Source organism: Conger conger, chromosome 10, assembly GCF_963514075.1.
Source record: "Conger conger chromosome 10, fConCon1.1, whole genome shotgun sequence".
NCBI lineage: Eukaryota > Metazoa > Chordata > Actinopteri > Anguilliformes > Congridae > Conger > Conger conger.
The window spans coordinates 30,059,239-30,085,690 of NC_083769.1; the positions used below are offsets into that span (position 1 = coordinate 30,059,239).

The 26,452-nt window shown below is 39.4% G+C and overlaps 1 protein-coding gene across 1 annotated transcript; it reads right to left on the reverse strand.

Annotated features, from left to right (window-relative positions):
• Positions 1–1,170: 1,170 nt before the first annotated feature.
• col9a3 (collagen, type IX, alpha 3) lies at positions 1,171–26,286 on the reverse strand. Its single transcript, XM_061258470.1, has 32 exons — positions 26,157–26,286; positions 24,837–24,905; positions 23,103–23,138; positions 22,859–22,930; positions 22,409–22,462; positions 20,236–20,271; positions 19,858–19,881; positions 19,155–19,208; positions 18,182–18,235; positions 16,198–16,239; positions 15,698–15,754; positions 15,303–15,356; positions 15,064–15,117; positions 13,678–13,731; positions 13,227–13,280; positions 12,261–12,314; positions 12,010–12,063; positions 11,863–11,916; positions 11,714–11,767; positions 10,607–10,651; positions 10,035–10,088; positions 9,540–9,593; positions 8,089–8,142; positions 7,728–7,799; positions 5,381–5,416; positions 5,044–5,088; positions 4,591–4,623; positions 3,687–3,833; positions 3,169–3,223; positions 2,871–3,053; positions 2,412–2,489; positions 1,171–2,320 (listed from the first exon to the last, which is right to left on the reverse strand). The coding sequence occupies exons 1-32, from the start codon at positions 26,217–26,219 to the stop codon at positions 2,136–2,138; spliced, it is 2,034 nt and encodes a 677-aa protein (XP_061114454.1). The 5' UTR covers positions 26,220–26,286; the 3' UTR covers positions 1,171–2,135.
• Between the last annotated feature and the right edge of the window lie 166 nt (positions 26,287–26,452).

Below are 26,452 nucleotides of genomic sequence, written 5' to 3' on the forward strand. Positions count from 1 at the left end.
GACACAATGGGGATTGATGCCTCACCACAATTGTATGGGGGAGGTCTACAGAGTGATGGCTTGGTTTTTGTCTTGACATGCAGTGTGGATTGTGAGACCTTATGTACACTGGTGCATGCCTTTCTAAAAATATTTCCAATCCATTCAATTTGCCACAGGTAGACTCCAGTCAAGCTATAGACAAGGATAATTAAAGTTTACAGGATGCAACTGACCACAATTTGAAGTACCACAGGTCTGAATACTGGATAAAATAACAGTTTCAGTTTTAGATTTTTAATATATTTGCAAAAGTTTCTTTGTCATTATGGGTTTGCTAAAACATTTTGTCGTCATGGGTTATTGAGTATAGATTGTAGATACGAAAAATGATCATTTTATCCATTTAAAATTAAATCTACAACACAATGTGCAAAAGGTGAACGGGTCTGAATACTTTCTGAAGCCACTGTATGCTGTAGACATTTCCATGCCACTGCATGGTGATTGTGAGGCAGCCAGTTAACTTCTGCCAGGACAAATTAATTAGATTAAAATGCAACCAAGGTCCAATCTTGTCATCAACACACACTTTGCAAAGGAAACATCAATCAGCAAAAGTGTGTTGGCCAAAGCTATGCAATGATGAATTATATTTTGTATGTGTATCATCATAGAACAATAGTAGTACCTGTATTTCAGGTTCTGATATAGAAGCTATTCACTGTTTTCCAAAACCACCAAGTAATGGTAAGTTTTTTGTATATACTCAAGACATTATGTGTGCAATTGCTTGGCTGAAAGTAATCTAAAGATGGCACTGTTTCACCATTATAGTATTCAAGGCCTGGAGGTGTTCTTAGTAGGTGCACAGTAACATACTGCAGGCTTGAAAACAAAATATAATTATAATTGGTATCATATTCCATTTTAGCACAACATGTTAATTTTATATACAAAAGTGTGAAATTCAAATCAACCCTGGATCCAAGAGGCACTGTATTGGGGGAGAGTATTTAAACTGTTAACCAAGTTGCATTTAAACAGCCTGCCTGCTATTTGATATGTATTATTTTGAAGACTGTATTTGCAATTTAAAGGCATTCATTTTGATTTCTTGATTGATTGGTCAATTTATAGACTTGTACTGATATTTAGAAAAGATAAATGTTTTACTGAAAAGTGGCTTTATTCAATGTTTTGTACAACATGGTGCTATAGCGTATTAATGTACATACAACAGTCACCCACAAATAATAAATAGTATTTAAACTCATGTATATTTTATAGTTACAGCACCAATACATAGTGGATGTGGAGATCTTCGTAAAAATGATAAAGCTCACAAAAAACTAATGACTTCTTCTAGACTCAGTTTCTGGAAAATCCACAAACACTGCTTTTATTTCTTTAAACACTTGAAGGGGAAATTCTTGTGATAATTATGGCATTAAAAAGAAGAAATAAAACACATTCTGGAAAATTGGAAGAAAAAAAAAAACCTTTGAAAAAGTTACTTTAAAAATACAAAACTTGCATATTTTCAGAAAATTGCCTTATTTCATACTTCAGAACTATACAAAATAATTGAACACATTTTTGTAATTTCTTGTTGCACACAATGCTTCTTTACTGAGGCTTAGCTATTTCTCTCAAAGCCTTTAATCTGCAAGCTCTTCTTGTGAGGTAAACTCATCAGGTCAAACCACAAAGGACACTTCACACAAGCAGCTCTAAACTGCAATCCCACAGTTACTTCAATGGCAATCCAAGTTGTAGTTTGAGGAGCTTCTGTAGGGGTCACATGGGAAGCAGGGCATCAGGGGGAAACAAGTACATTTGTACACACATAAAACATGTCTACAAGCACCAGTAAAGTTATTGTTTAAATTCTTTGAAGGTATTTGGAGCAAGGCTGGTGTATGTGCTCCGGTTTATTAATTACATATTTTGACTTCGGTCCACTTCGTTGATGGAGTCATGGCATTAAGTCTCTACCTTTTCCTACCTTCCCCACTGTCTGTCTGTTCTTAAATACCCAGTCAGGTCACTCTTTTCATCTTTTCATCATTGTTGTTCCCGTTTGGTTTTAAATACGTTTTCAGTGACTTCTTCCTCTTTTCTCCTGGAAGGGATTGGGGGAATGGCACTGGGTTTTAATGGTTCTTGGGACTGGAAGATTTCCCCGCAATCGATGCTCCCTGGCAAGCTGATGTGTCACAGATTCCAGGTGATCCCTGGTGCCCAGTGCTGCCCGTTCGGCCTGCTTCACCAGCCTCACCTGGATCTCCAGGGGCACCGTCACGCCCGTGTTTCACAATTCCTAGCACTCCGGGGAGACCTACAAGCATAATATAATGAATGGGAATGAGCTGTGTGGAAATGGATGGTGTAAAGTTTTCTGTCGTCATACATTCAATGTGCTTACATACCCTGATAGCCTTGGTCTCCCATGGGACCTTCAATTGCCTTGCCAATAGGTCCTTTGTCGCCTGGTTCACCAACATCACCTGGAGGAAGAATTGTATACTTAATTTTTGGCTCATTGGTTGTTTGAGGAAAGAATTAGTAGATATTAGGCTTATGGAAATTCATGGACTCATCAATCAAACAAAGGAAAATAAGTTCATTTGTCATACATCGCATTTTTTTAATATATATTTTTTATTTTACCTTTATTTTACCAGGAAATAGTCCCATTGAAATTTACATCTATTTTACAAGGGAGCCAAAATGGAATCCCAGCCTACTGAAACCCTCCCATCCTTGGGCGACACTGGAGTCAATTGTGTGTCATCCTGTGGAGCTTCCAGCCACAGCCAGGCTGACTAGGTTCAGATTCAATACCAGATTTGGGGCCCATCCTTTTCTGTGCCAGCTGTGTGCCTTACCTCTGGGACCAGGGTCACCCAGGTCTCCTGGCAGCCCTCTGTAGCCTGGTGGTCCACGGTTGCCTGGATGTCCTATAGAGCCAGCGGCACCAGGTTGCCCAGGGGACCCAGCAGGCCCAGGACGACCCACCATACCCGGTGCCAGTGGTCTCCTCAAGTTGGCAGCCAGTTGGGCAATCTGGTCTGAGGTGGGGAGGAAATTATTCACTGCATCAGGATTTTATGCCTTCAGATCTAGTGACCTATTCTACAAATCAATTGGACTAGGAAGGAGGAGGATATGGTTGTAGTTCCTTACCATCGATCATTCCTCCACACAGCTCTCTGATGTGCTGTTCACTTGCCAGTTTACCCTAAAAGTAGGAAAGAAAAATTATAAAATCAGAAAAAGCATAATCTTAAAGAATGAGGAATGTTATCAGTACTGAGATATAGATGCAAAAGGAACAAACAAACAGGATTTACTCCATGTAAATGAGTAACACTTATTGGCTTGTAAAGTCAAATAAAGGCCAGTAAGACTCCTGTCTAGAATGGGTGCAGGCAGTGTTCCCAGTCTTTTCAAGACATTATTTTCCTAGATATTTAATGTGACCTGTAATACTGATTGTGATAACAGGTATGTGGACATTGCAATTATAGGGGGGTGAGATTGTAGTTGTGGACTTGTGTTAGCTTTGTTAGCTTTTAATGTGAGATTCAAAATATTTTCCAGGACAACTCATTTTCAACAACTGTTTTCCTGGACATTTTGGCAATTTTCCCCCATGGGAACCCTGACAGAACAGTGACCATTGGTGCAGTGGGGGTACTCACAGGAACACCAGTCTTTCCAGCAATGCCAGGCTGGCCCTGCTCGCCTTGGAAGCCCATGAGTCCAGGCTTCCCAGGGGCCCCTCTGGCTCCAAGTTCTCCTTGGGGACCAACCACACCCTTTGGCCCGACCTCACCCCTCTTTCCAGACTGCAGGAAAGCACAGATGCAAATTATAAACTCCTGGATGAGTCTCCAGATGAATACGATGACAATCTAATTAAACCTTAAAAACAATTGGCCATAAGAAAGTAATGGCTTTGGAATACAATGCAAAATGAAAAAAAGCAAAAACTGAAAACCAATTGTGATTACATGCTCGAATCACAGTGGCAGGTGGCATGTACACGTGAATAGGTGTTCTTGTGTCTGTTGGTAATTACATGAGCAAACCAGCACAATGACATCAATAGAAAGTAAAGTGCAGCCCAGAGACATCAGAGCGCTCACAGTAATTACATTAATTTTGCAATGAGCTTAGCAGTGGTACAGAATTACTGTTCTCCCTTTGGGACTCTGAAAGCAGGTTAATAAACCTGGAGCAGCAATGCTTTACAATAATGAATCCAGTCAAATCTAAAATGTGCCCTGGAATCTCACATAATTAGTTCACAAGCTGCTGTTTGGGGCTTTTCACAGGCAGCCTGTATAAGCCGGTCTTCGTGTTTATTATTTTACTTACCCATGCATGATATACATACAAAATGTTCTATTTCCATATACAAATGAACATAGCAATAGTGTACATACTTGTTCGAAAAGTGTCTCTCTTAAATCACACATTGCACACAAATTAGGAAATTAAACATTCAATTGTCCAATGGTGTGATGCATGATATTCCTCATAACTGCATTAAAATTGCAGTAGATTATTAAATAAGGAGATGAACATGGAGAGGTGACTCACCTGGCCTTTCTGTCCAACAGGACCAAATGGGCCCTAAAAGAAAATTATCAATAATTTTTTATCATTTGTTTAATACAGTGCACCATTCTGAAGGGCAAATGTTATCATAACAGCTCAATAAAATCACATAAATAATACATTAACAAAAAGGTATTAAAAATAGAATAATCACTCAGGTTATTGATATAGGATATGCATAAGGATATACAAACATATGAAAAATCACTTGTATTCATTAAGATTCAGAATGCTATTATTGAAGTATGTTGAATTTGTAGAGTGACACAACTGATTACTTGCAAAGCAAAAAACCCATTAAGGCAATCCAATCACACCTGTTGATTTTCCAAATTAGGAGGTGAATTTTTTTTTTTTTTCCAAACTGTCAAATACTGTATAAAACAATGAACGTGGAAATAAAGGAACACGGGTAGCTATACAATATGGACATACCGGTTCTCCGTTCTCTCCTGGTAGACCATCACTTCCTGCAACACCCTACATAGGAAATTAAAGCGAGGATTAATCCTTCTGTGTGTTACTCGTAGGGATACATGCGAGGGCTTGACTGGTGTCCTCTACACTAGCGGAAAATGTATTCCAAAATGTCATAGTGCCTTTATATGACCCCACTTACTCGCCCTTCCCCCCCCCCCCCCCCCGCACCTCCAAAACACTGCTACATGATCATTCTAATAGTACTACTTTCTCCTTTATGTGATTATCCGGCCTCAAAGTCCTGTGCCATGAGTACACAAGTTTAATCTAAGAAATGTGCGTTCATCCTCACCATTTCCCCTTTGGGTCCTGATGCTCCGACTGGACCCTGAAAGAGCCAGAGAGAGAGAGAGGATAGTGAGAAAGAGAGAGAGTCAACAGTCAGTGAGAGCCAGCCAGTGGGCATCAAAGCCTGGCTCACTGTGTGCAAGGCCAGTGCTGTGGGCCCTGCGATGTGTGCATAAAGCAGGCTTTGTTCTGGCACTGGGCTGAACAGGAGGTGGCTGTGCTGCCGCTCTCCTGAGTTCAGTATGAAAAACAGCTAGGGTGTGTAAGGAGACCCCACCTACTCCATACCATACCCATGTGACAAAGAGAGCACTCAGAGAAGGAGGTCTCTACTGGGGCTCTGAGCTGCAGCCCAAGATGTGCTGGATATGACTACTATAACCTGAGATGTGTTTAATATCTACCACATTCTAAAATGTAGTTTGTGTAGTTGTGTGCTTACCAGATTTTCACCGCAGTCTCTGGTGCTCTTCCACAATCTAATATGTATTGCAGACGTTTGTGACAGAGTGTGAGATATGCAACACCCATTACTTGGCATTGTCATGTGGTTAGATGTAAGATGTGGTTATTTTCCACAGTGGTATTATGTGGTGTGTTAGTAGGGTTCATGTACTGAGGCTATACTTGTCTACTGTAGCACTGTAGCCCTCATCGTTGTTTGAACTCCTCCCCCCGGCAGACACAGCTGTGTCACCAGTACAAGGCTTTGTGTTGGACCAACACAAACTCAAACAACGCTGTGTTTGATGCAGGCACTGGACAACTGAGATAGGCTAGTTCAATATGAACCTCCCTCACCACAAACAGATTCTATTTTGACCCTAGAACAGAACAAGAAATCACGATTTAGTCCTGGAAATCTAACTCAGATCCAGCTCACTTGGTTGGGGTAAACACTGCTTGGTTGTTTTTCAATGCCCACGCAATAAACATAATGGTCCAACCATAGATATGCTCCCCTTCAGCAGACTTATGGGTGTTTTATGCGATGATGTTATGCATGTCTTCAGCACCAGGTGTTGACAGTGCTTCTGTATCAATGGTTATGGTTTACTCACAGATACCATATTGTTAATACATTTTAGTATAAACTAAAAGGAAAGAGCCTAGTAAATACAGATATTTACTGGAATTTTACTAAGAATATGGATTATGTAACTAAAACTATATTTGGATCTTCAGATTATTTGATCTGTGGTTGTGGACTGCCCATATTCTATTGAAACCACATTTGGTTCATGTCTGAAGACTGAGATTGCCACTGTAAAATGGAGCAATATCTCATGGCAGGCAGTGGGAAATTGTCATTTTATCACAGCTAAGGGGAATGCGGCAGGTCCTTAGCCGTGTTAAAATTACAATATATCACAGCCTGAGAGTGAGCTACTGCTTTTATAAAACAGTTACCAAATATGATAATATAGATATTGTAGCCACAATCAAATTAAATGTTTTTTATGAACAATATCATTACAAGAATAATTTACAAGAAAACATCTCCCGGGTGCTTGCACACAGAACTTTTGTTCTGTCAAACCATCTAGCTAACTAGCTAACAAGCTACCATTAGTGAGCAAACCAGAGTTCATGTTCTCATTGTGCACACAGAGAAAAACTGTGTAACAACAGTGGGATTACATTGCGTAGCTCTACTCATTTTATGAGTTGGAGAAGGCGCATTGCTTGGCATGCGAGCACTGCCTTCTCCGTTCCACAAGTTTTGATTGCCGGAGTGAGCTCTCGTACTTCTGCCCACTTACAACATAAATCTCTTTCGCCTCAGGACCATAGACCTGCATCAAAAAGTTTTCTTTTATAACAGGAATTTTGCAGTCAGTTAACCATTTCTTGGTTGATTTTTATGTATATTTAGGACCCCTGTTGTCAAGTATGCATAATTGAAAGGTGTATTAGCTTTTCACAAAGATTCTGAATTCAGTTGTCAATCAATCCAGCAAACAACCACCCAATCAATCAAGCAACTGACATTTCAATCAATCATTCAATCATCAACCATTTCATCATCAACCTTTCACATTGTGTGAAGGCTTTGATTTCCAGTGGTAGGATATTCATGTGGCACTGCATTGAGTCCCTGTATTTCCTTGAAAATGACATGTCAACTAATCATGTTGAATTATATTTTCAGTAATACACTCTAAATAGGTTTTTATTTACAGTAGATATGTGTCAGTGCCTGTTACTTCAACAAGGAGCACATTACAACCTTAGAAGGGTATATCAATCCCCTTATGCACCTGTGTAAATCAGTGCAAGTCGAAGGGGCTCTTTACGATCGGGTTAGAAGAGTTGTGTACAGTGTATCTCATGCTTGATTCCCCACTCACCCTGTCGCCAAATCCTCCACGGATTCCTGTTGGGCCAGGAAGACCAGCGTCCCCAAGAGCACCTTTCACACCCTGCCAATCACAATGCACACTGATGATCTAAATTCACTTCACAACATAAAATCGCTTTACAGTCAAGACAATTTTAAAAATACAAACAAGTATCCGGTCAAACAAAACTTTCAAGCTCAGAGGAGCTCGCTTGTGAGCACAGATTGATTATGATAATTCTTAAAATGTCAGATTCATTTTGTTAGAGATACTGCCTGCCTTATGTGAAAAACAATATTTGCACTGTTTTTGGGACCCTCACAGTATAAAAATATGTTTTTGCATAAAACATACAAATACAAATACTGACCTGGAAGCCTTTGACACCCTGAGGCCCGGTGTTTCCTATTTGTCCAATGCCTCCCTGTGAGAAAGACAGCAGGAAGTCATCAGAAATGCTCTCAACAGAAGCACTGTCGCCAGAACTCCACCCCCAAAAAAAATCTGTCTCTCCGCCAGTCAAAACATGGCACTGCCTGACCCTGGAAAACTGAAACCGCATTGCAGCAAACTGGCACCTTCAGAAATCAAAACATACAGCTAAGAATAGTAGCTTTTAATCTTTGGCACAGTGGGCTTTCTGATATAATTTAGTGACATCCGTGCCATTGTGAATAGCTATAATGTCTGTTTCTTCAAGGATGCTCTTTGCAAGCTTTCATTGAGTTCTGACTGCCCACAGAACGTGTGCATGAACTGTGCCTGTGCATAAACCCCCAGCTTATCGGAGATTTCAGAGGGATTGTGATCTAACACAGAGGACAATGGCCCCACTGTCCACAGTTTCACCTTTCCAGATTCCTACAAACACAACTGGTCCTACTTCCAGAGCCACTGTGGCCTCATTAAAGGCAGCAACATGGTGCTCACTGCTCAGTATACCTTCATAAGGCAGGATAATTCATGCGTTATTACCAAATGCTGAAATCTTATATTTCCCTTTGAGGCAACATAAAACATAAACATTTGGGCTGATCTCTGTTAATGTACTCCTGCATCTATTGACCAGTTTTCTTGTTACCAATGTTTAAAAAAATGTTAACTGCCATTATTTTACACAAAAACATGCAATTAATCAGTGTTCATATATCAATTCTGTGATTGCAGTGTAATCCAGACACGTGAGTTACTGTGGGGAAAAAAACTGGCATGGCTGAAATATTTATATTTCTAGTTCTTGTATATCTTACTGGAAACATGCATTCCTTATACATGTAAAAACAGAGGCATTAGTGTGGTGATATTGAATAATTCAATGAAGCACAGCATGGTCCAGCTCAGGAATGACACTAGGATATGATCTTGCCATTCTATCTATCATCCACCAAACACCCTAGTAAAACATATTCAATGGCCTATCTAAAAGTCTCACTTACATTTTTTGATTTGTTTACCTACATACCTGTACATGCATAGCTATGAATCTAGTAAATGTATTCGACTATTTTTCTTTACAGCCATCTTGACATGTGAAACATGAATGATCAACTTCAATATCTTTTTTTTTAATTTCATGAAAAGCTCTGCCCTAAATCATCTCATTGGAACAATCATTTGCATGATCTGACATTTCAGATAAATGTATTTTTTAAGTTCATCAATGACAGCTGAAGACTGTTGTTTCCCATGATGACATGTAATACTGTGCTCAAACCTATGAGTCAACCTGGACCATTGGCAGGGCCCTGACCTGAGCTTTGTGTGGATAGGAGACAAACTATTGATGATACTGGGAATTCAATGCTTGGCGACAATACTTACTGCCTTTCCTCTAGGTCCAGCCTCTCCCCTGTCTCCTGGAACTCCAATCTCACCCTGAAGTCAATCAAGGCACAGAGACAAGTTAATGACCCGCATTCAACTAACAATTCTTGGAACAATAACCTTCTTGGATTATAGAATATAGTGTATATTTATAGCAGGCAAAATCTAGTTGGGGTCATATGCTATTTTGGGAATAATTTTAACAGAAATTACATTGATACTGAGGGTTACATTTCAATTATATTTTGACATTTCCCAAGTAATCAGTGCATTTGCATGATAACCATATTAATTGTGCATTTAATTAAGGCAGGACAAAATCATGCAAGGCAACTAACTAAAATATTCTGTTGGGTCTAGTTTTTCTATTGCAGTATTAATGTACCTTTCAGACCAGAATGAATATTGTCTTAAATGTGCACCATCTGTCCCAAAATATAAATATGGCAGCAAAGGCTAGACAGTCACTACAAAAGCCCAAGAGATACATACAGGAATACCTGGCTCTCCAGAGGGACCTGCCTCTCCCATCTCTCCTTGATTACCCTGAAAAAGACAACAACTTCCTCAGACACAGATTTCAACACCGTGACTGCACCAACAGGAAGTGTCCTGGAGTGTAGACATTCCAATTATATATATATTCTTTCTGAATGGTCTTATGGGTATTGCTATGAACATGCAACTTACAGTTTTGAATATGTAGATATATGAAAGATTAAAATATTTATATTTTCAAGATAATGCTTGTAGAGCCAATGGTATTGAAGCTTGACAGATAAATTAATGAAACATTAGTTAAAAAGTAGTGTTTGGTCTGTTGGTGTTATCCCATTACCACAATATTGCACCACATTGCTGAAACAAAGCCATTAAAAAAGAAAAATCGGTTTCTTGGAAATTGATACTTGATATCTTGATACTAGACTCTTATGCTTTATTCAGGTCAGGATATCTTGTATATCTAGTAGAAGCAGTCATCACCTATTGCAACTTTGCTGTATATTGTTCTGTTTGTTGTTTATATATTTTTTTTAAACAAATCAAAAGATAAAAATACTCACAACCCCTCCTTTAGCTCCTTTTCCACCAGCCTTTCCTTGTAAACCCTAAAAAAAATGACATGTGACAGATTTTTGACCGAGTTCAACAAAGGACATCTGTCTGGTATGGGTGTAGGGGAGACGGGGATGATTGTAACACTTTTTGTTCCAACATGTACTGTATGTACTCAATGAGTGTTTATGCTACAGTTCTAAAACTTTGATAAGAGCAGATGTCTGGCAGTCGGAGGGTTGCCGGTTCAATTCGCTTTATATAGCGCTTTGGATAGAGGCGCAATATAAATGTCACCCATATTTGTCTGCCACAAATAATAGTCATTTAGACATCTATTGCAACATCACAGAATGTGTGAGTTACTGTCAAATACAAAGAGTGCCACAGTTACAACCTACCCCAGTACAGGGGTGAGTTAGGGACACTATCTGGGGGTGGATGTAACAAGAACAGAAAATTTGCTTAAATCAGACCCTCAAAATGAAATTTACGCAAGAACTTTGAATACAAAATAATGTCTGAATAGGCCTTCCAAATAAAAGAGCTTTATTTCTAAAAACTCTTTAACAAAAACAATATACTGTAACAGTGCGTGTGTGCATTTGAAGCATCACATCTCACCAAATAAACTATTTATTACTGCCATGGAAGTTAAACCATTATACCTACACCTATGGCTGTTAAACAAAAACAGCTGAAAATGTACCACAAAATCAGTTTATTGGGCTTAAAACATCCAAGACATAGTCATCAAACGTCTCCTGTATGCTCAAAGGAGAATATGGGTTTGGACAATAGTGATACCACAACTCCTCCCTTATTTCCCAAATTGATGGTGTTACAGCTAACCCAATGTTTAAACCATCCCCGGTCTCACCTATAGTGTGAATGTATTTATTTTCTGTTCAAGTCATGACTGCACTTTGTCAAATGACCCAGGCTATTGCCGCAGGAAACTGCAATAACATTTTCAGTCAGAGTGGGTGATGTCACCACAGATATTATATGCAAAGCATAAGCCCTACTGTAACTCTGGGCATTTAATTTCTCCCTGAGTACTGTAGGGATGATAAGGTAACACCATGTGAATATGAAATATGAAATAAACTCACCGGAAGGCCGTTGGGACCTTTTTCACCAGGAACCCCAGATCTGCCGGCATCACCCTGCCAGCAGAGAAGAAACCCGTCAATATTAAATGAGGAATATAATTTTCCACAGGAGGGAAACATTTTGACAGACGTTCAGCGGCATTGCTCACCTTCTCTCCATCTAACCCCGGTGTGCCATCTTTCCCATCTCTGCCAGGTATGCCCTGAAAAGAACAGATAAAAAGGCTGTTAGTTGTTTGTCTCACAGATACCATAATTAAACATTCGGCCCATTTCATTCCTCCAGAAGCACTCACAGGCTCTCCTTTGGGTCCAGATCCCCCAGGAACACCTTTGGGACCAATTTTGCCCTAAAAGGAAAACAAAATGTTCCTTAAAGTTAGGATCCATCCACTCAGAAATTCTGTAGCCCAAAGCATTGCATGAAAGTGTCAATTTACTGTACCTTAGCAGGAAACAGAACAACACAAGCTGCTGGCATGGATAAATCAGTATGGAAGGCTCAATGACAGTGTTTGTGTTATTGATTCATTTTTGACCTACTCACAATTTCCCCCTTTGGCCCTTTGAAACCTTCAGGTCCTTTCTCTCCAGCATCACCCTGGAATTATCAAGTTACACATGTAATAAATAATACATTTCAAAAGGGAGAAATACTGTAGATGAATGCAAAAATGTTCTGCCTCACTGTTTATGCACCAAACACTTAAAATACAAACATTAGTTTGGTGTATGAAATGTTGGCTTAATACAAAATATTTTTATAAGCGAATGGAAAACAACAGATGGAGTAAATGCTCAACTATTCATATTATGGCTGACATTTTCTGCTTATCTTAATTACTGTAATCACAACTGATCATTTTTCTCAATATGCACATGCACTCAATGAGCACTTTAGGTATTTGTTTGCCTTATCTTTTAGACTTATTAAGTCTTCTGCTGCTGTAGCCTGTCCACTTAGAGGTTTGATGTGTTATGTGTTCAGATAGGCTCTTCTGCAACTGTTGTAATGAGTGGTTATTTGCATTACTGTCACCTTCCTGTCAGCTTCGACCAGTCCTTCCCCTCTGACCTCTCTCATTAACAACACATTTCTGCCCACAAAACTGCTGCTTACTGGGTGTTTTTTGTTTTTCAAACATTTCTCTGCAAACTCTAGAAACTATTGTGTGTGAATATCCCAGATGATCAGCAGTTTTTCAGATACTGAAACCACCCTGTCTGGCACCAACAATCATTCCATGGTCAAAGTCACTTAGATCACATTTCTTCCCCATTCTGACATTTAGTCTGAAAAACAGTTGCAACTCTTGACCACTTCTGCATGCTTGTATGTATTTAGTTGCTGCCACATGATTGGCTGATTAAATATTAGCATTAAAAAGTTGGTGTACAGGTCTACCTAATAAAGTGCTCAGTAAGTGTATATTCAGCACATAAACAGTGCATTTATTCTCCATTTTCTTAAGCCAATATATGTTTGACACCCGACACCTTGGCTGTCACTCACTGTTTTCCCAATGACACCAGCGATTCCAGGTTTGCCACGGAAACCTGGTAAACCCTGAATGAACAGGGAGGGAGAGAAGGAGGAAGAGGGGCAGAAAAAGAGAGACAGACAGAGTGAGAGAGAAAGAGATCAACAAAAACAAAACTGTCACTCAAAGACACTTCCATACACACTACTGTGTATTAGCAACAAAATAAACAAGTATCTAGTTTCTTATAAATATTGGATCAAGTACAAAAGGTGGCACACGACTTCCAACTTACATTATGGATTAATTCACTGGATGCCACAGAGATTCACCTTGTCATCTGAAATAGCCATGTGTTCTGTGGAGCATGCGGAGCATGCAATCCATCTCCTCATACAACATTAAAATCCCTAACAGCTGAGATAGAAGTGGCTTTGTGCCTTATGTTCATGGGCTAAATGACTGAGCCCCAGAGATACTCACCCTGTTTCCGACTGCACCCATTGGGCCCTGGAGTCCCCTCAAACCCCGAGGGCCCTAAAAAGAAACAACAATCCCCTTGTTTAAATCTCAGCCCATAATCTCACAAATGGCTCAACTACAGCCACATACAAAAAGGTAGTATACGCACAGCTGGTCTCATGATTGGTTGTGTGGTTGTGTGGTTATATGGTTATGGGTTGTGAATTAGTGAGGTTGCTTTTACATTCAATGGTCTGGGAAAGTTGTTAGCCAGGTCTATTACTGTTCCCTAAATCTACGTACAGTAGGTTCTCTTCTGTAATAAGCCACACTGTACCTGTCCTCTAGGATTTGTACAGGTACAAGTTTCCAGACAGACATGGCAGCAGAAGTGTATTCCTTCATGTAGTGACTAAAGTAATTCCCAAACTGTTTGTCAGCACGAATATGTCCAGAGAAGGGTTGAAAAGGGTCTACATATGAAAACCATATTGTGTACCCATTCCATAGATAGTTCAGTTCAGTTCAGTTCAGTTCAGTTTATTCTTTGTCCCAAATGGGCAATTTGTTTGCAGCAGGACCACACACATACCACACAACAATAGGCATAACACAATACAGACAGACAGACAGACAGATTCTGCACAAGAAGCATAATAAATAGTTCAGTTGTGATAAATATTGGCAGTGCATTAAAAACGGAGTCATTTAAAACCAAGATACAGTTTCAATAAATATAAGGTAGATATACAAAGAGGTAGTGGATTGGGGTATGGGGTCACTAAATGGACAAGGCTATCTTCTTCTGTTGTGTGCATTCAGTGCTTAGATAGAAAGAGGGATAAAGGAATTTTTGTACCTCTGTTTAAAGCAATGGGAGTGTTAAATCGTAAGCCAGATGACAACAACATGTATTCTGTATACAGAGGATGACTTGTATCTTGATAGATATTCATGGCTTTGTTAAACACCTGCTTGTTGAAATACTCAGTAAGACTATTGAACTTCACTCCCACTATCTTATTGGCCACATTCACAATTTTTGAAAGTGCATTCTTGTCTTTGACGTTTCCATACCAGCAGATAATGGAGAACGTCAGGACAGACTCAATAAAAGCTCTATAGAACAGTGTCATCAATGTTTTATCCACCTGAAACTTAGCAAGTTTCCTGATATGAACAGTAATCCCAGTGACTACTGCACTGGCTAATTTACCTACAAACATAAGTATTTTGATAGAATGTTGGTCACAGAAGACATATTTCCTCATTGAGCTAGGAACTCCTCCTCCATTTAGATGTGGGGTCAGGTTGCAGTTCAATCTGAGAAAGTCTCTAAACAAAGCCAAAGCCAAATATTTATCTTCCGTGTGTAGCATCAGCAAATTGTGTGAAATTGTGTCTCACCTGGAGGCCAACAGTGCCAGGGATGCCAGGAGGCCCAGGTGGGCCAGCATCGCCCTGCAAGGAGACAAGGAAACATGCACTGAGAAACGTGGCAGACTTTCGAGTAGGACACGCCAACTGTCCCGGATGTAAATAATCTTACACAGAGCATACATTCAGCATGTATAAGCGATTATCATCTGATAATCCACGTGGTTAAAGTAAAATTCTTTGTGTTGTTCCAAACTGCTCGTTCTCACCTTTTCTCCATCCTTCCCAGCCTCTCCCTTGTCTCCTTTGTGTCCTGTGTGACCCTGGCATGAAGACAGAAACACAATGAGTTTTTCTGAATGTGAATAGTGATGTAGTAAGTAAGACGTGTAAATCCTGATGAGTGGACAGTCTTCTGAATGTGAATAGTGATGTGGTAAGTAAGACATGTAAATCCTGATGAGTGGACAGTCTTCTGAATGTGAATAGTGATGTGGTAAGTAAGACATGTAAATCCTGATGAGTGGACAGTCTTCTGAATGTGAATAGTGATGTGGTAAGTAAGACATGTAAATCCTGATGAGTGGACAGTCTTCTGAATGTGAATAGTGATGTGGTAAGTAAGACAGGTAAATCCAGATAAGTGGACAGTCTTCTGAATCACCTTGAACCCTGGCATGCCCGGAGCTCCAGCTGGGCCTGGTGGACAGATGGCTGGACACTGCAAAGTTACAGGAGAGAATGAGAAGTTAGGAGTTAGTTTTGATGTAGTGTATCTCCAAAGCTGGGTTTAGATGTGGCTGTAACAAGAAGTAACATGAAGGACACTCTTTCAACATAAGGTTGAAAGAACATAATCCTGCATATGCAAAACCCCTTGTATGTGTTATTTGGCACACATATTTGTAGACACCTGGAACCTGGAACAAAAATGTTTGTACAGTTTCTCGAACTGTGCACTTGTTAGACAATTCAATTTCGACTGCTTTTTAGCTGGTTGACAGTCCAACCCAGTCCAACCCAGAAGACAGGGTCCACCACAACAACCCTTTCACAAGATGTGCAGCATCCTGAAAGTCTGTGCTATGAAAAAAACCCCTGCAAATTCTGTATCTTCATTAGGGATGCCTGGTATTGCTAAACAGCCAAATTTGGGGAACTTACCAGAACTTCACCAGCGCCTTCAGGGAGGGCCCCCGGAAGACCCTTAAAACAAGAAGAGATGTGTGAGATCAAGCATGCCTTGTCTTCCATGTACACTGTGCAAAATCACAGACAGTTGTATGGTAGGCCATGTTCCAGTCAAACAAGTGTAAAGTGAATCATTTATTTTTATTTTCTGTAAAGGGAATAACACGCTCTGGTATAAATCCAGCTAAGCCAGCTTGACCAACTTGAAAATTGAGCTAGTCAAGCTGGTCATATGCTGGTCTAGTTGGGTATAAGCTGGTCAACCAGCTAGTGCTGATAGCTTGTCTGAGCTAGTAGTTGGTCAACCAGCCACCAGCTGTTTCAAAACATAGCTGGCCAAACCATGTCAAGCTGGGAGCTGGTCTGAACTGATTAACTGGCTACATTTCTTAAAGTTTGATATCAGTCTTTCACATCACAGTGGAGGTAATGCCACTCCCCAGTGATGTGAAATACTTTTTAGGCCACTCTTCTTTGCAGAGCTGCTTTAATTCTGACAAATTGGTAAGTTTTCAAGTTTAACTGCATCTTTCCAAATGCAACACTTGCAACAGTGGTGGATCAACTCAGGAGTGGTCAGCCTGCCAAAATGTATCAAAGGGCACAGCACAACTTATCCAGGTGTTCATGACTCCACAATAAGAAAGAGACTGGGCAAAAATGAGATTCATGGGAGAGTAGTGAGGTGGAAACCACTGCTAACCAAGATAAACATCAATGCTCATCACACATTTGCAGAAAATACATTTTGGGATGATGTTCCATGGACAGATGAGTCAAACATGGAGCTTTTTGGACGACACAGGTCCCTTTATGTCTGGCATAACACAAATACAGTATTTCACAGATTGAACATCATACCTTGGGACCTGGACGACACGCCATTATTAGAGGAATTATGATCTCTGCTCTGGACGAGAAAGTTATTTTGGAAAATCTCTGGTCATTGGTCTGTGAGCTGAAGCTGAAATGTAATTTCATTTGTAATGTGTTTATGCAGTAAGACAATGTGCCTCATGCAAGAGCCACTCATATGAACAGATTTGTTCTTAAATTGCTCATACGTAGCACACTCATATGAACCGATCATATGAAAAAAATAAAAAAAGAAGAAGAATGAGGAAATATTCTTGCATGAGGCCCATTGATCCAAAACAAGAATGGCTGAAAATAAACTGAATTAAAGTTTTGGAGTGGCCTATTCAAAGTCCTGACTTGAATCCAATTGTGATGCTGTGGCAGGACCTGAAACTTGCAGTTCATGCTCAAAAACCAACCAATTTGTAAGAATGAAAGCAGTTCTGCAAAGAACAGTAGGCTAAAATTCCTGCACAATGATGCGAAAGACTGATGTCAAATTATAGGAAGCATTTGGTTGTAATTATTGCTGATAAAGTTATGACGTTTAAGGGGGCAATTACTTTTTCACAGGGGTGATTGAGTGTTTGAATACTTTTTTTCAGTTATGAAATTATCATTTAAAAAAGGTGTTTTGTGCTTACTCAGATTCCCTTTGTCCAATATTACATTTTGTCTAAAGATCTGAAACCATTCAGTGTGAGAAATATGGAATAATATAGGAAGTATAAGAATAATATGGAAGGTGTAGTGTTCATTTTGTTTTAGCACTGAAGTTGGTGTATTTAAGTATACACTTAAGTCTATAAATGATGATCAGTGAGGCAACATAGAACTTGAGCTGCTACCATCGACACTTTAGTTAGATTGTAAGTCCACTAGATGGCAGCAGTACAGTAAATTAATTGGGAAAATATTATGGGTATTAATATTAAGGGTCTCAGGAAAGTACATGACAAGGTTGAAAAGTCTTGTAAATTGCTTTTTCAGTTTTCACCAAAGGGCTCATTGCTTTGCAATGACTCAGAAATTGAAACGTTCGCAGAGGTCAATAAACCGATTTTAAGAAGAGGCTGCTCATCAACTCATCAGTACATACTGGGGGGCCATCAAGACCGGGGAGGCCGGGAAGTCCTTGGGGTCCCTCAGCACCCTGAAAAGATCAAAGGGAAGTACAGTGGCATGAAAACACAATTCGAGAAGAACATCCATGATACAGATGAATGAAGAGGTGAAACAGACTATGCTAATCAATGCAATATTTCCATCCTCTTTTACTTTTAACATTTGATTCATTATGTCATTTAGAACGCACTGTTGCTTTAATGGAAAATTGTATGACTGTATATACTGATTTAATACTGTTGATGTAGCACCAATTGTAATTGAGCCTGGTCTGACACCCAAACAGCCTTTCTCCTTGTCACACAGCCTTTCAAATAATGCAATACTTACACAGAAAATGAATAATACTGTTAATCAAATATGACCCCCCCCCCCCAAACCCAACATTTCCCATTCCTCCAGAGGGCTGAAGTAAAAACAATCAGAGCTGACTGCTTCTCCTTGGATTTTCATCACGCCTCTGATTAAAGGCTCAGACAAAATCATGGATGAATGATCACTCCAACTGCATCTCATCAATGTGATCCTTGAAAACAAATCCCTTTAACTCTTTTGCGTCTGGTCCAAACAATGAGGATCATTTATTGAAGGCAATACAGGGTAATTATAATCTTTGTGTGTCACCCACAATCTATAATGACCATATTTTTGGATTGAGGCTGTGTGTTACAATTGTCACAGTATCAGTGGAGAGGTAAATCTCTTTAGTTGTACATGATGTATGATAGCCACTGCAACAAATCTAAAGAGATGCTGAGAGTATCAGGTGAACATAATGCAGTGGTTCAAACTTAGTAGAGGAAACAAAGAAGAATTTGTGTCTCTTACATGCACAAGGAAAGAACAAATAAAAGTAATCCCATTAGTAATACTTTGAGAGAAGATCTTAGGTCTGTTGTGGTCACATTGGACAAGAAGGGATTACGATGAAAAGGTTTGGAACGTACCAATGTCCCCTGTGGCCCTACTCCGCCTTGCAGCCCATTGGCTCCAGGTTGCCCCTAGAGAGATTAAAGTTCACAAACATTTACATAAATTGTCAACACAAATCAATTCACTCAAACTTTGTCTAAACACCAAGTGGTCTTTGCTTAGTGCATACAATGATGCTGTACTGTATCATTTTAGAACTTATTTATTATGATTTGGGATGCACCAAAATATAGAGAATCTGAATCCCGAAGGCCTATTTGAGCTATAAAATGTACAATTAGATCAGCCGGTATTTTCTACAACAAATCATTGAACCCGATTGAGTAATAGGCAACAGGAAATATGAGCAAAGTCTTTAAATTGACCATTTCATTCCTAAAAGAAAGTTCTGGAGAGTGTTGTTATATGCACATCAGCCAAAAGCAGGCTGTGTGGAATTTCTCTCAATTGCTGTTAATTTCTTAATATAAGCCCAGTTAAGGGGATGATACTACACACTGTAAAGACAAATTGACTCTTACATGACATGACTTTATTATCTGTGTAGGCATATCTGAAAAGCTGAATTTGTACTAATATTTTTTAAACAATCAGCATCGGTCGATATGGGCGGGGGCAAATCTGAGAGTGGTATTGGTGCATCCCTAGATATAAAAGTTGCATCTCAGGTCATCCTGCATGAAGTTTGCATCAAGTCCTTCTGCAGTTTATACTCACTGGGGCTCCTGGTCTCCCTCTGCCCTAAGGAAGATAGTGGAAGGTATTTTAAGACATCACTTGGACATAAAATACATACAGTAAAACAAAACGTACCATACGGTCAGTTTGTCTGTCACACAGAGGGGAAACATTTCCAATATGCTTTTGTAGTTCTAATATTAGACATTTAGAATTGCAATGTGTTCATATAAAAACTTTGCAGCAAATATTTTGGCCTCTCTTCTATATACACACATAACAATGAAGTAATAAAGGACTCAATATTTTATAAATATATAGTCTACAAGGTTTTGAGCATTTAAAATTGAGTTACAATATCATTTTGGGTTCAGTATCTGCTTGTGGGAGATGACTGTGAGCAGGTACAATACTTACAGGAGGTCCAGCTGGGCCAGGTGGTCCGGCGTCGCCCTGGAAACACAGCAGAGCATTTTACAAAATCGGTAGCCTTATAGTGTAACTTATGAAAATAATTACCCTGCATGCAATACATTCTCAAAGAAATGTGGAGTAATCATGTCAGAAGGATAAACCTGTACATACTGTAAACTTTGAATACATCATTATATAAAAGGAAAGATAGCCTCCTGGCTACGCAGCAAACATACTGTATTAATCTTTTTATTTTGTGATTTTAATTTCACTTGTTTTTTGAGGTAACAATTACATTGAGTGAATGCTACATATCAAGATTTAACTGTTAGAACAGCAAGTCATGGCATGAACAGAGACAATGAATGTGACTATGGGTAACATGTTTTTTTGTAAAAGAAGAAAAATAAAGAAAAAACTAAGAAAAAGTTCCCTTTGCTGTCAAGATGACCCAGCATGACCCCCTACCCCCCCAGGTCATGGAATGGAAGCAGAGGCAGCTGTGTTTGTGTTTGTGTTTGTTTTGTTTTGTTTGTGTGGAAAGAGGAACCCACGGAATACATTAGCACAACCGTTCCAACAAACTCTATATGTTCCAATTGTGCAAACTTCAACTTTGGAACAGAACATTCCTCAATTAATTTATTATGAGGATGCACACTGTGCAGTTAAATCTTTCATTCCTGCATAAATCCTGTTTTAACAAGCTTTTTTCTTACTTTAATCTTAACCATGTTTGTGAAAACACCAAACACAAAATTTCAAAGCTGAGATATCTTGAGAATTTTATTATGAAATAAACATTTTAATGAACTTATGCAAACTCCAACTGCTTCACTAAGCTTTCAGAATGAAAATCTCTCTGCTTTGAAACCAATACACCAAACCAGTTAAGATTTCTGATTAGGTTGCCTTTTAAGGTATGAAATGAAATGAAGCCATACCCCATCATATAAACTTGTTTTATTCAGAACCCAGAGCAAAAATATTCAATGGTGTCTTGAACTTATGCCAGTAGTGCCCGCTGCCTCCCAGCTTAGCATTCAATCCAGTGCCTTTATGAAGCATTTAATCCAAAGGGTTATCCTAGCATCCGGTAACAATCCATGTTTTTATCAATTTCATTTGTGAACTTAACATGGAGGTGATACAGGAGCTCAAGGCCAATGTTTGTGAGTGAATTACTCAGTGGAGCATTAGGCCACAGCAGAATGACACATTGCCAAGAACAGTATGTGAGCCATGCTTTATTTTCTCACCTTCAGCCAAGCTTATACTCAATGATGAATGGTGTGGGCAGAATCTACTGGGAACAGTTATGACTGCGCTGAAATACTCTACAAAGTGTGATGAGGTGAAATTGGTAAATTTGCATTGGCATATATTTGTATTAGTAAAATGTTTATACCACATTATAATATCTAATTAATAACAAGCACATAGGCTGTATAGCCATCGTAAACTACAAAGATTGATTTACCTGATGCAAACACTGATCTATTTTAGCATTTCCACCCTCTACAGCAGTGCCTACTCCATCTCCATGTTCTGCAGGCTGCAGTGTTTGCTGGTATTGCTCCGACTGTGTTCTAGACCACCTGATTTCATTGATTATTCTAACTGCTTGGTTCATAAGTGAATTTGTGAAATCAGTTGATGTAGCGCACGGTCGGAGCAATGCCTGCAGACACTGCGGCCCGCAGGACATGGAGTTAAGTAGCACTGCTCTACAGGCTCATGTATATTGTAACTTTTAATGTACATCAGCGTTGGGTAAAAATGCATTGTTTCCCTTCAGGGTTGTACAGGGGGAGAATGTGCATTCCAAAGGAGATTATAACATCTCTAGCCACTGCTAACTAAATCCAATTTAAAGTCTCCAATTTCTAATTAAGAACATTCCCAAAACTCACAACAGCTCAGCAAATCCAACCTGACAGTGGATCTCAAGCAACAGTGCCACAGCCTGGGCATGTAGAGACTGCAGCTCTCCTAATCCACTCCAATCTTAGTCTCTGCCCCTAGATTTGCCTCAGCCTGCTTTAACCTTACCTTGGAAGTCACTCTTTGAAGTCTTATAGTCAACACAGTAACATTTTTATTTACATAGATTTACATTATGTCTGTGTGCAAGATTTAACAAAGTCTTTTTTTGTCAAATTTAGTTGATACTCACTCTTACTCCTGGTGGCCCATCTTTCCCCGCTGGGCCATCAGGACCAGTCAGACCCTGATAATAAAGAAAATAAAACCACGAAGGCTGTTTGGTTTCCATTTCTACCATCACTCTAGTATAATGGTGGCAAGTGGTGCATTTTATAATCATACATTTCATGAAAAAAGGTACTGCTTTGCATTAAAAATGTCCTTTTATAATACTGGCTGTTCATTTAGCACACAGTGCCATCTGGGGACATGACATTGTAAACACATTACAGTCAGCACAACGGGAACAAACATTAATTTCTTTGAACACATAGCAGTTGGTGCATGTTGGGTTTGAGAATAAAAGCTACATTTGGATATACTACTTGTTTCTTGAATTGCCCAATGAACACTGTGCACCTTTGTTCAATCACACAGTTTGTCAGACACAATGGTGAAACTGTGGGAATAAGTGACTTACGTCCACTCCCGGAAGTCCAGGCAATCCTGCACCTCCTGGGCCCCCAGCCTCCGCTGCTTTTCCTTTCGGCCCCTAGAATGAAATCCAGTGAGAAAAATGTTACGGTAAAAGGGCTGAAAATAAAATGCATTGGCTTTGTTGATTGATGAGATTAATTCCTTTTACAAACATTCTGCATGTTTTAGTATTTGACTCCATAAAGCAGGAGTGGTCTCATTGCAAAGAACACAAGTGAGACACTCACAGGTTTTCCAGGAAGTCCAGGCGGGCCGGATTTACCCTGTGAAGCAAAACAAAAGTAAAGGTTAAAATTGTATCCTTTTCTTATTCTTGTACTTTACCTCAGAGGCAGTAAACTATCAGGGTCATGTATTGTACATTAGTAATGACGGACAATCCTAGAACACCACCAGCATAATACGTCCTTCCTCAAATGAAACTAGGAGTAATCAATTTTTATCTTATATGCTGAACATCTCCATCCAAGTGCTCAGCTGTAAGCCTCCTTTAATCAGGACAGCATAGGATGAGAAATCACAGTGAATTAGCCTCATACTTTATTCAACATTTAAAGAAACACTGAATTTGTGCAGTCATTACCAAAGGCTCCAATGAATGCCAACTGCAACAATATTTTGGGTAGGCTGCTTGTTAGAAAATTTAGTCACTTTATGTGATGGCTTCTAAGTTGATCTCATTAACATAGCTTTTGTTACCAACCATTGTGGTCTGTTAAAACACAGACTTGCTGGTAATAATTTGAATCAATAAACTCAATAAGAATTCATGTTTAATTGTCTAGGTAATTTCGAAACATACTTGACTTGAAACTCCATGATAATTCAAGAAGTACTGCTAAAACACTGCTCAAAATGTCAACAGTGGTGATGGGGGGTGGGAGAGAAACATTTCCTCAATTGACTGTGCCCTACTGAGCACTCATGTGTTTGAACATGGCTGTCTACAACAAGCCTGGGGGAGGAGGCAGATCACCAACTGATATCTTCAAATTTGGAAAGTTTGAATGACTTCTCTGGAAGCTTCAGCAACTCAATTCTGGTGTAATGGTCACAGTTACTAGTTGGAGATGGAAAATAGTAACGTTTTCATCAGAAGTTTGCATTTGTTCCTGATAATCATGTTCATCAACAACATGAACGTACAGCTGCAGTGTTTCTGATATTATTTGATGGTTTCTGTTCCTGAAGGAAAGGGGATATAAGTGTGCAGATAACAGTTCCCTCTCAGAATGGAAGGAAATTAGATGAATGCTTAGACATGATTTCACCTCATCAACCACTCCACGTAGACAGCTTGTATAAACTTTTGCATTTCCTTGTATCCAGTCCAATCAAAAAGTATACCTTCATGCCGTAATGAAGCACTAAGGTCTGGGGGAGGAGACGAGCATAATCCATAACACCAAACTGGGCTTGACCATAACTCTGTTGTGGGGACACACTGTGCTATCCTCAATGACAGCAAGCAGCCACAACCCTCTTTTGGAAAGAAACCGTTATCTATATCCATTTTGTATCCTTTTGAGATATTTGTTCTCTGAATGGGGATTTCAATTGGAATCCAGACTTTGTATTTCCTCAAAGTCTGAGCTAAAATATGAACCTTGATATTGATTGTTTTAACTGGGGACATTTATAACAAACATGTTTTACCTGCAAAAAAGGTATTTTAGATCCAGGTAATTTTATTTGGATACATACAATCAATAATCAATCATTTATTGCCACAGCTGTATTGTGGTAACTGCAGTAAAATACAATCTTATATACACTTTTGTGTGAATGCAGAGTAACAATGAACTCTACAATGACCATTTAGTCTGCAGTCAAGCAGCATTTAAACCCCTCCCCCCCCCCAAAAAAAAAAAAAAAAAAAAAAAAAACCTTGTATGGTCATCCTCAAGTCACCAGCTAAGGCCACTGCTGGACAAACTAAAGCTAAGCACTACTGGACTCACATCGATGCCATCTTTTCCTCCGGGTCCTGGGGGTCCTGGCAGGCCAGGTGGTCCTCGAGGGCCGGGTCTCTGTACATCATAAAAATGAGCATAATAGCTGTATTTTAATACTATATGTAAATAATCACATTTCATCAGGCCTAACAATTTTTTTATCTTAAAAAAAAAACTTTGGATTTGGTATCAGCAAAGAATATTAATAGAATTGTATACACGGATACGTGATTAAACTATTATAAATCAATGCACTCTGGTGATGAGTTAATTAATTAATTAATTAATTTTTAAAAAAATGAATGAATTGATATGATGCAACAATTTGATCTCTTGGGAATTGAAGATAGTTTCCTAGCTTAGAAAAAACCTGGGTACAAAAAGCGCCCCTTGAATAATTACGCACGGACATGAAATGAGGCGCGATCATCATGAGCCCCACCCCTTACCCAATTATTCCCCAGTAACAACACGATAAAACATAAACAAGCTCAGAAGTGTAAATGTTTCAATAATAGACAAACGATTAAACAGTGGGACATGCCATAACTGCCAAATTTACACATGGAAAGTACTTAATATTCCCGGCTTAAAATGTGAATAAAAATGTAATAACCTGCGTTTTTTAAAAACAATGCGTTTATTTGAGACAAAGTTAAGTTTTTCCGCGGCGGAATGAGATTCCATGATCTCTACTTCTCAGCAGCGAGTTTGGGGGGGGGACAAAGGTGTCATTGTATACGGGCCACTGATCTCCTGGAGAAAAAAACCTACATTCCTTAGCTGGAGAACAAACATATCACTCATTTCATAAAACTATTACAGCAAGCAAAAGAAAGAAATCACTACATTCACTAAAATGTCCACACAAGAATCGTTTCATAAACAAGTGCAAAACGTCGTAATATGATAAATAAAAGTGCTTGGATGCACAGGTAAAATCCTGCTGCTGTCGCGGATCATGGCAAAGTGTGGTAAGCTAATTGGTTTTACACACTCGAATGAAGGACTGCATTACATTATTACACTTGGCATCAATCATTCACTGGTTCACAGCCTCAGATTTCCACGCTTAGCTCCGGTCTGATTATAATCAAACAATCTAAATCCCTGTAATCAAGTTTTATAACCGGTCTTGTACAGAAAAATAGCGGAACAACAAGTGTATCACAAACCAACATAGGTACCATCAAATAATTGCTTACGATGCAAGCGCCACCATTGTTGTCATTCCAATCCCAAACCGTAGCATAGATTCAAAGCAGAGCAGCATTTCGATTTGCCTGCACATAGAGCTAAACCTGTCGCCTCAAAACGATACCTTACCTGTGCTAGAGATGTCAAAAGCTGGCAAAGAAAGAGTAGCCAAAGAGCTGAGAACGCAGCCATTGCTTACGTCCCTCTCTCAGCTGATTTTTGCTTGCTTTCCCCGGGCGTGTGATGGACAGTTCTTCACCTTGCAACGCAAAGCTCCCGAATGCGAGGACTTTGAATCCAGATAAACCCGAGTCTCCAGCTGAAGGGGCTGAACTCAGTTGCACACTATCGAAAGGGGGTGGGGGGGTTAAGCTGAGGAGAGGAGAGGAGAACTAGGCGGAGGGGGACGACTGCGGGGCAACAGA

Bases quoted from the DNA above. Each gene is read 5' to 3' on its own strand.
- col9a3 (XM_061258470.1), bottom strand. From the start codon at position 26,219: ATGGCTGCGTTCTCAGCTCTTTGGCTACTCTTTCTTTGCCAGCTTTTG. The intron at 22,931-23,102 runs GTGAGTGTCTCA...ATTTCATTCTAG, and splicing joins CTGGACTTCCTGGAAAACCT to GGGCCGAAAGGAAAAGCAGC. The intron at 15,755-16,197 runs GTAAGTTCCCCA...GTAACTTTGCAG, and splicing joins AAGGCGCTGGTGAAGTTCTG to TGTCCAGCCATCTGTCCACC.